The 12,143-nt window shown below is 46.9% G+C and overlaps 1 protein-coding gene across 1 annotated transcript; it reads right to left on the bottom strand.

Moving 5' to 3' along the window:
• Window positions 1–8,249: 8,249 nt before the first annotated feature.
• On the bottom strand, window positions 8,250–11,716 carry DEFB1 (defensin beta 1). The gene has a single exon (XM_081810058.1). The coding sequence runs from the start codon at window positions 8,964–8,966 to the stop codon at window positions 8,334–8,336; it is 633 nt and encodes a 210-aa protein (XP_081666184.1). The 5' UTR covers window positions 8,967–11,716; the 3' UTR covers window positions 8,250–8,333.
• Between the last annotated feature and the right edge of the window lie 427 nt (window positions 11,717–12,143).

A 12,143-nucleotide genomic window follows, 5' to 3' on the forward strand; every position in this document is an offset into this window, starting at 1 on the left:
TTTTAGGTCTGTTTTGGAGACACCCTACCTGGATTCATCTTTGTCTGTCTCCCTGAACACGGCTCTTCTTCCCAGTTGCTCAGTTTCACCTGTGAAACTTTTAGTCGTACCTTGTCTTCACCATATTAGTTTTGTTACTACAGTTTCCCCCCAGTCTCTGCTTCATCTCTCATTCACGTGCTCTCCACTGCCCTGTGTTATCTGCCGGGATATGAGGCTGCCCTTAGGGAAGGTCCTGCCCTCTGGTTTTGCAGGTCATACGTGTGTCTGCTCTGCATGGGCTCCCACTTCGGTTCTTGCGCTGGTGTCTGTCCTAACACCCTGTCCCCCCATCCTGGTGTCTGACCTGTCACCCCACCCCCATCCTAGTGTCTGACCTCTCACCCCACCCCCATCCTAGTGCCTGACCTCTCACCCACCCCCATCCTAGTGTCTCACCTCTCACCCCACCCCCATCCTGGTGTCTGACCTGTCATCCCACCCCCATCCTAGTGTCTGACCTGTCACCCCCACTCCCCTAGTCCCACTCTTGTTCTCCTTTGCCTCTCATGGTGAAAGGGCTCTGTTGAATTGTTTTAGACAATTTAAAGTTGTGCAAGAGCACACAATTAGGAAAAGTATATTCAGCGAATTGGTTTTGGAAAATTAGATAATGGAGAAGGGGTTATCAGAGCTTTGGCTGTGAGGTCCTGAGAAAATCCTCCAGCCAAGACCCTGCTGTTGGCTGGTGGAGCCCGTGTTACCCTTGTTTGCCACTAGATGGTGCCCAAGAAGGTAAAGTTCGCCTCCAGGCTCTCCCATCCTTTGTAAAGGACCGGAACCTGCTGCTTTATGCCTGAACTAGGGAGATGCAGGTGCTCGCAATTTGCTCACTCAGAATTGCACAATGAGTTAATAGGCGGAATTAAAGACCTAGGGCTTCCTCCTTTCACAATGTGATGTAAAAACGAATTGCAAATGCAGTTTACTATGGATAGTCACAGGGGAAGGCTCTGATGGGGGGGTGCTTTGGGGTGGGGGGCAATAAAGATAAGAGCCATGGGAGGCAGCTGCAGGGACAGCTGTGATGGCCAGCCTGGCTGAGTGTTTATCTTCGGCTTCTTATCTTGGTCAACTGGCAGGAGGGCTATTCATTGGCAAGTAGAGAGAAAAGGAAAAGATTTTAAGAGATTTGCATCAAAACAACACAGGAACAATTTACCTTTGTGCAACAGGTTTGAATTCAGATATTTTAACTTTATAAGTTGTCATTCGGAATGAAAGCAGACAGGGTTAATGCTCCTGTGTGTAGACATGCGTTCCTGCTCACCTGACGTAAGTGATGTTGAGCATCTTTTCATGTGCCTGACCTGTCACCCCACCCCCATCCTACTGTCTGACCTATCACCCCACCCCCATCCTAGTGTCTGACCTGACACCCCACCCCCATCCTAGTGCCTGACCTCTCACCCCACCCCATCCTGACGTGTGACCCCTCCCAGACCTGGAGGCAAAGCAATGTCTGTTCATGTCTTCTGCCCATTTTTTAAATGGATTATTTATCTTTTTAATGAATGGATAAAGAAGATGTGGTATATATACACAATGGAATATTATTCAGACATAAAAAAGAACGAAATCTTGCCATTTGCAATGACATGGATGGATTCAAGGCTCAGAGCTGCGGCAGGATTTTAAGGATGTTTATGAGCCTGTAGATTAAGGGACTTTTAAGGTCCTCTCGATTGTTTTCTTTGTTGTAGCAAATGCCCAGTCGTGTTGTTTATAAAAAAAAGAAAAGAATAATCATTGTAGAAATGTTAAGACTTTGGTCTAAAACTCATGCCTGTTCTCTCTTCCTTCCTCTGTCCCTTTCTTTTTTTTTCCCTCAAAATGACTTGATTATCTTTTCCTCATGTGTTACAACATTTTTGTCTTCTTTTAAAAAGTTTTTATTTAAATTCCAGTTAGTCAACATACAGTATAATATGTTTCAGGTGTACAATATAGTGATTCAACAATTCCATACAACACCTGGTGCTCATCACGACAGGTGCACGCCTTCATCCCCAGCACCTATTTCCCCCATCCCCCACCCACCTTCCCTCTGGTGACCATCAGTGTGTTCTCTGTAGTTAAGAGTCTGTTTCTTGGTTTGTCTCTCTCTCTCTCTTTTTCTCTTTTGCTCATTTGTTTTGTTTCCTAAATTCCACATATGAGTGAGATCATATGGTATTTGTCTTTCTCTGACTGACTCATTTTGCTTAGTAGTATACTCTCTAGCTCCATCCATGTCATTGCAAATGGCAAGATTTCATTCTTTTTTATGTCTGAATAATATTCCATTGTGTATATATACCACATCTTCTTTATCCATTCATTAAAAAGATAAATAATCCACTTAAAAAATGGGCAGAAGACATGAACAGACATTGCTCCAAAGGAGGCATCCAGAGGACCAACAGGCACAGAAAAAGATGCTCAACATCACTTACCGTCAGGAAAATGCAAATCAAAACTACAATGAGATATCACCTCACACCTGTCAGAATGGCTAAAATCAACAACACAAGAAACAACAGGTGTTGGCGAGGATGTGGAGAAAGGGGAACCCTCTCGCACTGTTGGTGGGAATGCAAGTGGGTGCAGCCACTCTGGAAAACAGTACGGAGGTCCTTTAAAAAACTAAAAATAGACCTACTCCACGATCTAGCAATTGCACTAGTAAGTATTTACCCAAAGAATACAGAAACACTAACTCAAAGGAATCCATGCACCCCAATGTTTATAGCAGCTTTATCTACAATGGCCAAACTTTGAACACAGCCTCTGTATTACAACATCTTAATGAAGCACATCTAGTTTTTAATATCTTATCAGTCCAAATCTTACACAAATACTCTTTCCCTTCAGATTCTCCTCTTCCTGTGTTGCCACTGACTGATGTGTTTTTAGGAAATTCAGCATCTTGCTATCTTTGCAATGTCCCCAGGCTCAGTCCTCTGCAGAGCTGCACTGTCTCACCCTCTCCTTTCCTGGTGGGGAGCACACACATCCAGTGCGTCCTCCTCCCTACTTCTGCAAATATGGCGGTGGGTGACCTTCGCAGGTGCGGCCCTCATGAGTTATGACTGGAGAGAGGGCACGTTCCCCTGGGGCACGGAGCAGGCACAGGGGAAAGACGGGAGAGCTTGGTGCTGTGCTGGCCGGGCACCCTAGATGCCAACCGTTTGCATTCAAGGATCTGGATGTTTCTGGCCGGGACACTGGGAATGGCTGGACTTAGGTCACCTCATTGCCTGTCGCTAGTGAGCCACCTGCTGGGTGATAAGATATCAAAAGATGGATCCCGAGGGCTATTGCCTTGGATGGGGCTGGTGGGGAGAGTCCGAGCCTGAACCCGATGTCCCAGGCCAGGGGTGGAAGGGGGAAGCTCTGTAGGGTCCTCTGGAGAACCAGCAAATGCAGCCCACGGGACGGGTAGGGAAGCGTCGATCAGCAGCCCAATGGAGCAGAAATCTTTCTAATCTAATAAAGTGTGTTCTTCTGGAAGAGCAAACATTATGCACCCCTCCCCCCATCCAAAGGACTAAGTAAGAGGGAGAAAGAGGCTGAGGTAGGACCCCCTTCCCAGCCCTCACATACCCCCCACCTCTGGGGTAGCCCATACACGGGGGCAGGAACCTCCCATAGGACCTGAGATTGAAGTTTAAAAATAGACAAACCTGGGGCACCTGGGTGGCTCAGTCGGTTAAGCGACTGCCTTCGGCTCAGGTCATGATCCTGGAGTCCCTGGATCGAGTCCCGCATCGGGCTCCCTGCTCAGCGGGGAGTCTGCTTCTCCCTCTGACCCTCCCCCCTCTCATGTGCTCTCTCTCATTCTCTCTCTCTCAAATAAATAAATAAAATCTTTAAAAAAAAATAGACAAACCTGCATCTTCGTAACCAAAGGAGATTCTTTAATAACTCAAAGTTTCCAAAAAGTTATGCAATTGGACTGAGATACTATTAGTGGTTTTGGTTTGTGACCTGATGAGTTGAGATGTTTCATTCAAACCAGTGATAGTTTTCTGAGTGAATGCTCATCAACATATCATGGCTTAAATAGCATGTTTGGCATGATTTTAAGGGAGGAAAAGTCAGGGTCCAGGAAGTAGTGGAGAGGGGCTAAGACCGGGGTCTCCTTCCATTTCCCACCATGAATGGTTTGCAAGGTCTTGTCCACGTTCAACTGTGATGGTTCTAGCTCTGTGATCTTCTGAGTCTCTGAGTACAGGTGACTTCTCTCTTCTTGCGCATATATTCTGATTCAGCACTGAGTCAGACTCTGGCTGTCATGGATGGAGGCTCTTCAACCCACAGAGACAGAAAAACCAGCTCGTTAGTGACCCAGGCAGACGAGGTGGTGGAGGGCCATGTTCAGATGGCCAGCCGGGCTCCTGACCACCGACCGCTGGACAAGACGACAGGTCTCCCTCCCCATAGCTACACCCCCAAGAGCAAGGCAAAGAGAAGGAAAGGGAGCGGTGCGTCCTGTCGTTGCCACGTGTCAGGGATCACGCTGAGTCGGCGCTATACGTAAGTCATCTCTTTGAATGCTCCTGTCAACCCTGGGGGTACATTTATTCAGCTAGGAAAACTCCTCAGGTATTTTAGGGGGCACGGAATGAATTATTCCTTCTCCTGTCCCTTTTTTTGTTAAATGTGAGCCACAGCTCCAGGGACCCATGACACCCCATGGGGTCCGGGGACCAAGAGAAACAGCATCAAGACATGCAGAAGAGAAGGGGTTGCCCATGGCATGGACCCTCCTGGGGCACCGTGGTGGGCTTCCCTGGAAGGAGTACCCCTCACCGGTTAGGCAGAACCCGAGGAAGGTGAACGTGGATGAGGACGCCCCCCGTATCCTCATGCTGCTCATCCCCCTGAGCACTTTCACGGTCGCCCAGCCCTCACCTGACCCCCAGGGAGCTGGCTTCGGGGAGAACACATTCCTACCCTCCCTCCAGTGGAGCCTCTGTGGTCACTGTAGCCTGTGACGCCAGCCCCGTGGGAGGGCTGGGGGACCTCTCCCCCTCTTGTGGGGCCAGGCTGGCCGCAAGGGGAATCTGAGTTCTAGGAGGAAGACAGCCCCAATTTCTGGTCGGAAGCCTTGGCAACAAAAAGCAGAGCAGTGCACAGAAAGCCAACAGCCACCGAATCGTCCCCAAAGGTAGAGCCCAACTGGGACGGTCAATCAGCCCGCCAGGCCCGTAAGGGGCATCTCCTAAGTCCCCTGCGGCCGGTGACTAGACGTGCTGTTCTTGACACCAAGTGTTCCGTCTTCTTCCCTGAGATGGTCAGTCAGGTGCAGCCACGTGGCGAGAGGCTCAAGGAACCAGAATGTATCACACTCGCGGATCCTCGAGATGGGAGGCCCAGTGCACCATGCAGGGGCACGTGGAGACGCCACAGTGGCCAGGAGGCAGAATACAGGAGGGAGGGGAAGACTGAGGCCACTGCTTTTGTTGGAGTTTCTGAGGGGAGGCAAAGCAGGGCAGGATTCACAGTTTGGGATTGGCTTGTTGGAATAGTTTTGGAAGGCTTGAGGCTAGAGGGGTAGCCTCTAGTAGGCTGGTACCTTGCCCTGGGATGACTAAGGCGGAAGAATATGGTCTCCCGGGGTGCACGGGCCAGACGGAGGAGAGTGGCTCTGGATGGGTCAGTTTACACATGAAAGGCATGTTCCTGGCTGGGGCTTTGCTCTAAGAATCAGCTAGCCCTAGGCGGGGCAGTCTCTCCCCAGCCAGGAAGGTTTTCTATTTGTTTGTTGGTTTGTTTTGTTTTCCATTATTTTAGATATCAAAACATAATAAGCAGAAAAGAACACATATACAACGCAACATTTAAATCAGTGGACTTTGACTTTAGCAGATTGCCTTCTATAATGTGGGTGGGCCTCATCCAATCAGTTGAAGGCCTTCCTAGAACACACTGACCTCCCCCAAAACGAAGAAACTCTCCTAGCAGACAGCCTCTGGACGTGAACTGCAATTCTTTTCTACATTTCCAGCCTGTTGGCCCACCTCCATTAGCTTTAGGACCCATCAAGTCTCCATAATTGCATGGGCCAATTCCTCAAAGTAAATCTTGCCCGATATATACACACACACACACATCCTGTTGGTTCTGTTTCTCTGAAGACCACTGACTGATACAGATGCCTTAACTCTGAAGACCACCACATGCAGAAGTAGCTTCAGTTCCTTCCTGTTCGTTCTTTTTTTTTTTGGAGGAAAGCTTGGAGTAGACTATTAAGGGAGACCCCTGTCAGGGAAACCTATGACAAAATCATGAATGGCTACCACGTATTAGTGCCCATCAGAACAAGAATGCTTCTTCGGCTCACTGCAGTTCCATCACCGATCTCTTGACTAGATTGGGTGACATGCCCTGTGGGCCCATGAGCTACCAAGTCAGGATGGCACACTGTCTCCATATGAGGCCAAAGTCCAGTGGATTGTAGACAGCGGCAAGCGCGTCCCTAACTCCCGGGCCATCTTCCCTCCGCTGTGGCTTGGGCGATGTCGCCCGCATTCCCGTGTGAGCAAAGCGGGGGCTGAAACCGTGGGAGTAGTGGTGAGAAGGGAGATGAATGTGCATCACGGGGGAAATGGAGAAGTGGGCTAGCTTGGCTGGTCCTGCTCAAGTGCAGGAGGGAGCCGCAGCAAGGGCCTCATCGAAGGAGGACAGGATTTGGGTGTATCGGCTTCTCTGTAAGCTGCAAGCCTGCAGAGGCCCTGGGTGGGCAGGGGCAGGGAATGCAAAGGCTCAGAGGAGTTTGGATGGACGAGGGACAGCACGACATTGGGGGGGCGGGTGGCAAGAGAAGATGAGAACCTGATCAGCTGCAGTCCCTTGCAATGGGCAGTCAGGAGTGCCACCCCCTTGTAATAGGAGCCCTGGGACCAAATGTCCTAGAGGTGGAGGGGCTGCAAGAATCACGCTCGCCTTTCTGGTCCAGGGCCTGCTATTTGTGGTTCTGATACTGCTGATGGCATACCACCCTCTTCCTGGGACAGTCACTTGCCTCTTTGTGGCTGGGGATCCAGGAGCATTTGCTTTTGGTCACTTGAAGAGCTCCTGCAGGGCAGGGAAAATCCCCACAACCTGGTAAACCAAAGAATGCGAGATAAACACAGAATGTGGGTTGTTTTTTTTTTTTTCTGCCGGAAGACCTGGGTCTTGGGAAACCCAAAGCTTGGCTGTCCTGAGTGGGAAGGCTTATCTGGGAATCTGTCTTTGAGTTGACATCCAGAGGAATGCTCCCAGGGAGGACTTCCACATCTTGAAGAGGGAAGTTGACAGCATGCCTGAGGTTTCTTTTCAAAATAAAATGCTCCTGGATTATTTCTCCGGCTTTTCAGTGGGAAGGGAGAGGCCTGGATGCACTGGAATTAGCCATCTGTGATGTGTGTGTCACAGAGAAAGCCGGGTGGTTAACGTCCACAACACAGATCAGCCTCCCCTCCCTCTGCCTCTCCCCCCACCCCCAAAAGACAGCGGTTAATGACGGAACCTGCCGCTGGGGGATAGGAGCAAAAGTTTTTAGTGTTTGCTTTTCATCTGTGCTTATAATGTATCGACGTGGAACATGAAATTGTCGTTGCCAAACTGCAGACGGCAGAACCGCATGCGTCATCGGGAGTTGTAAAAAATTTATCGGAGAAAAGGGCGAGCAACCCGCTCTCCCTCCCCAACAGGTGTCTGCGGGCCAAGGAGTGAAATGAGAAGGACAGAGGCTTCCATCACTGACGCGTGGTGAGGCTGTGTGATCTCGGAGCAGGAAGCCGGACAGGAGGCCTGGAGAAGGGAAGTTACGGGAGGTGTTTTGTGGCCCTAAGGGAGGTTCTTGGATGCTAAGGTGAACCCACCCACTGCCCCAGGCCCAGGAAGGAGAAAAGGCTGCTCTGGGCTCTGCAGACAGGCTGTTTCACGGCACAGGCTGCTAAGACCACTGAGTTTGGGGTGAGCTGCGCCTGGACCAGGGAAGGATTCATTGGCCTTGTCCCCTCCTCATGTGTGTGTCCTTGGTCTCATGGGCACCCTCGGCATCGCCCACACCTGGCTTGGTAATGACACGCAGTGGAGGTGACACGGCTCAAGCCTGGTCAGCATCGCCCAACACCGTGCGGGACGGGCCCTGTGGCCTGGCCCATCCCTGCTCCTAACCCCCAGACTCTCTCAGCCTCTTCCTAAAGGAGACAAGAGTCATTTTGGTCGGAAAGAGGTATGCTTGAAAAAAGTCTTCTTTTATTGAAACAGCGATTACAAATACTTCGCTGGACTTCCTTTCTCCATCACGCCCAGCTCAGTCAACGCATGCAGCACTTGGCCTTCCCACCGTAACAGGTGCCTTCCACCCTGGTGAAGAGTGGGCAAGGGGAGAAGTTACAGGTGCCTCCTTTCCTAACACAGATGTAGTGGTCAGACCTCTGGCCGAGACCTGTCAGAAAGCCAGCGCCTGTGGGGAGGGAAAGAAAACACTTCAGACTCACGGCTTGCCGCCGCGGTGATCTTAGAATATTTGGTAAAGCGACTCTTTGCAAAGCCCTGCAAAGAGTTTTCTCTTCCAAGACTTTGCACCGTCCGAGGTCTGTGCCAGCTATGGCCAGAGGGAAGCCAATGATGAGCAGCAGGCTTCTGAGCGTGGTTTCCTGCTGCCCAGAGAGCTTTAAGGTGTGCGGGGATTTCAAGCTAGTCCCCAAGGAAGTTGCCCAGACACACACCCTGTGCTTTAGTAATGCCGAAGTGCATTCCCGACTCTGTGAGCGTCCTAAACTCCCCCCACTCCCGTGCTGCCTGGTTGTACCAACCCCTCCAACTGGAATCCCTGCTCCCCCATCTCTCCTATCACCATCTTCGCTAAAATCTGTGTTCCGTTCAGGGCAGGTTGAAAGTATGGCTACGCTATAACACTTCCACTGTTTTGTCCACTTGGACTTCATTCTGTCTTCTTCCCAATATCCCAGAATCTCATAATCAGAAGGTTTCTAGACTAGTCTTCTGCTTTATCTGATAGCCGCCCTACGATATCCCCAGTAAGTGGGGGTCAAGCCACTGTTTTGCTTGCCTCCGTTGATAGGTCTTATGGCCTGAATGGTGTCCCCTCCACCAGAATGTGTATGTTGATGTCCTCACTAGCCAGGGCCTCACAGTATCACTGTATTTGGAGGTAGGGCTTTTCAAGAGGTGATTAAGGTTAGATGAGGTCATAAAAGTAGTCTCTAATCCAATAGGACTGGGATCCTTATAAGAGGAGGACATTTGGACCTATAAAGGGATGTGGGCACACAGGGGAAAGGCCACATGAGGACAGGAGAGTAGGCGGCTATCCGCGAGCCGAGGAGCGAGGCCTCGGGTGAAGCCTAACCCACTGACACGTTGACCTTGAACTTCATTAATCCCCTCTAGAAGTGGGAGAGGATTAATGTCTGTTGTTGAAGGAGACCCCCCCATGCTCTTTTGTTATGGCCCCGTCCAGCTGATTCACACAGCAGGCCGTCACCAGCTGTGATGGAGGGGACGGTCCCTTCTAATGTCATACGTCTCTGCATATCGGAAAAATGGTTCTCATACCCATTGAAATTGTCCTTCTATTTAATCCGTATCCCTGTTACAGCTGCCTCATCTGACCTAGAACTGTGGGTGTCTGGTGACTGGATATTTGGCAATGTTTGGGGACATCGTGGGTTGTCACCACTCTGGGGTATGTGGGGCGGATGTTATAGGTATCTAGTGGGTGGGGGCCAGAGTTGCTGTCAGGGACCAGCGATGCACAGAACAGCCCTCTAACAGAGAATTATCTGGCCCCAAATGTCAGTAGCCCCAAGGCTGAGAAATTGTGGTGTAGACCAGTGGTTCTCCATGCTGCATACACATTCAATCAGTTGGGGTAATCTTAAAAATATACATTTAATTGTTCTGGGGTGGAGTTTAGGTACTGGCACTTAAAAAAAAACTCCTTAGATGTGTCTAATGTTCAGTAAAGAATCTAGAATCGCCGGACCACTGGTTTTCAAATTTTAGTCAGAACTAACAGTACAGAATTCCCTTGTCAAGGCTGGGAGCAGACAAGAAGGAAAGCAAGGACAGCACCTTCTACTAATATAAAAAATTAAAATTATTAGGAATTTAAAAACTTGAATAGTTCATGGAAATAGAAAAATTGGAAATATTTTTCTATTCATATATTCATATAGAAAAAATAGAACACTCACCTGAACAAACGTAAAAATTTAGTTGAGATAAAAAAATTTTTAGAAAAATACAATTCACTAAAATAAACAAATAAGAAATAGAAAATGTAAATAGTCCCATAAATATCAAAGAAATCGAGTCCATAAATGAGACTCTAGGCCAAGATAGCTTCATTAGTAAATCCTACCAAGCAACAAATAAGAAATAGTGTCTACACAGCACTGTTTTTTAGAATAACAAGATAGAATATTTCCTAGTTCATGGTGTGATGCCAACTTGGTCTTAATACCACCATCTAAAAAGATCAGCAATGCAAGGAAAGAAAAGGAAACCTCCCTGATCTGCAGAGAGGCAAAGATCCTATATAAAATGTCAGCAAACAGAATAAAAGCAAGTTTAGTTTGTTTCACAAATTCAAGCTTTCATTTAACATTTGAAGACCAGTCAATGCTTATTAACAGTTAAAGGAGAAAAATCATATGATCGTCCCAACAGGTGCAGAAAAATATTGGAAAAATTCAACACTGATTAATGATAAAAACTTTTAACAAATAATAAACTGGAGAGAACTTCCTTGATCTCATAAAGAAAATCTACAGAAGCCTATAACCAACAGTACACTCAATGCTCAAACATTGAAAACTTTTCGTTTGAGATTGCCAACAAGACCAGCATAATGGCTATCAGCAATTGCATTGAACGTTCTACTTGAGGTTACCAGCCAGGGGAGGAACAGAAGGGAAAAAAATATATATATATATAAGGGTTGAAAAGAAAGAAATAAAATTGTCACTATTTGCAGGCTTTATGATTATATGTAGACACTCCAGAAGGAATTAATTAAAAATTTTAACTATGTTGCTGTATATAAGATCAATATAAAAAAATCAATTTTACTTCTGTGTATTAGCAATCAACACATAAAATGAAATTAAAATAAATCACCATATTGAAATATCAAATGCCTAGTTATAAATCTAAGAAAGTACAATACTCCTGTATATAAGAAATACAGTATTCTTTGATAAGTTAAATAAGAACAAAATAAGTAGGAATGCTGTTTTAAGCACTGGAAGATTAATTATTTTTCAAATGTTAATTTCCCCCAAATTAATCTGCAGATTTAACTCCATACCATGAAAATATCAAGAGATTCTTGCAGTAAAACTTGACAAGCTTATTCTAAAATTTATATGGGAATTCAAAGGACCAAGAATAGCCAAGACATTCTTGGAAAAGAAGGTAGCAGGACTTGCTTTACTGGATTTCGAGACTAATTATATATCCACTGTAATTAGACTGTTTGGTAAAGATGCAAGGACAAACCTACAAATGGAACAGAATGAAGAGTGCAGAAAGGGGCCCATACACGTATGGAGAATTGAGGCAGACCAGCTGCTTAGGAGAACAGTTGTGGTTGGAGGTGGGGGAGCTGGTTCTGGGACAGTTGGATATTCATGGATTATTGGATATTCATGTTGAAAACGAAAAACAACAACTTTACCTTTAACTCACACATTAAAAACCATTGCCAGGTGCACTGTAAGTCTAAATGAAAAAAGAGAAATAATGAGTCATCAGAGGACAATGTTGTAGACTTTCTTCATATTTTGGCGGTAAAGAAAGATTTCTTAAGATACAAAAGGGATTACCCATAAAGGAAAAGATATGACACATTTAGCCACATTATAATCATGATACAAACTTCAGTGTAAGGAAAGTTTCCATTAGGCGAGAGAAAAATTACAGCACAAGGTAGGAGAAGAGATTTGTAATGTTACAAAGGGCTTGCATGCAGAATGTAAAAAGGACTACTACAAATCATTAAGAAAAAACAGATAATCTGATAGAAAATATAGACACATATTTTCACATATCACAAAAGATATCCAAATGGCTAGTAACTATATACAAAAGTGCTCAAC

Source organism: Leptonychotes weddellii, unplaced genomic scaffold (assembly GCF_054177405.1).
Source record: "Leptonychotes weddellii isolate Sample4059 unplaced genomic scaffold, ASM5417740v2 HiC_scaffold_1755, whole genome shotgun sequence".
In the NCBI taxonomy this organism is placed as follows: domain Eukaryota; kingdom Metazoa; phylum Chordata; class Mammalia; order Carnivora; family Phocidae; genus Leptonychotes; species Leptonychotes weddellii.

Coding starts and splice junctions, on each gene's coding strand:
- DEFB1 (XM_081810058.1), bottom strand. CDS start 8,966: ATGAAGTCCAAGTGGACAAAACAGTGGAAGTGTTATAGCGTAGCCATA.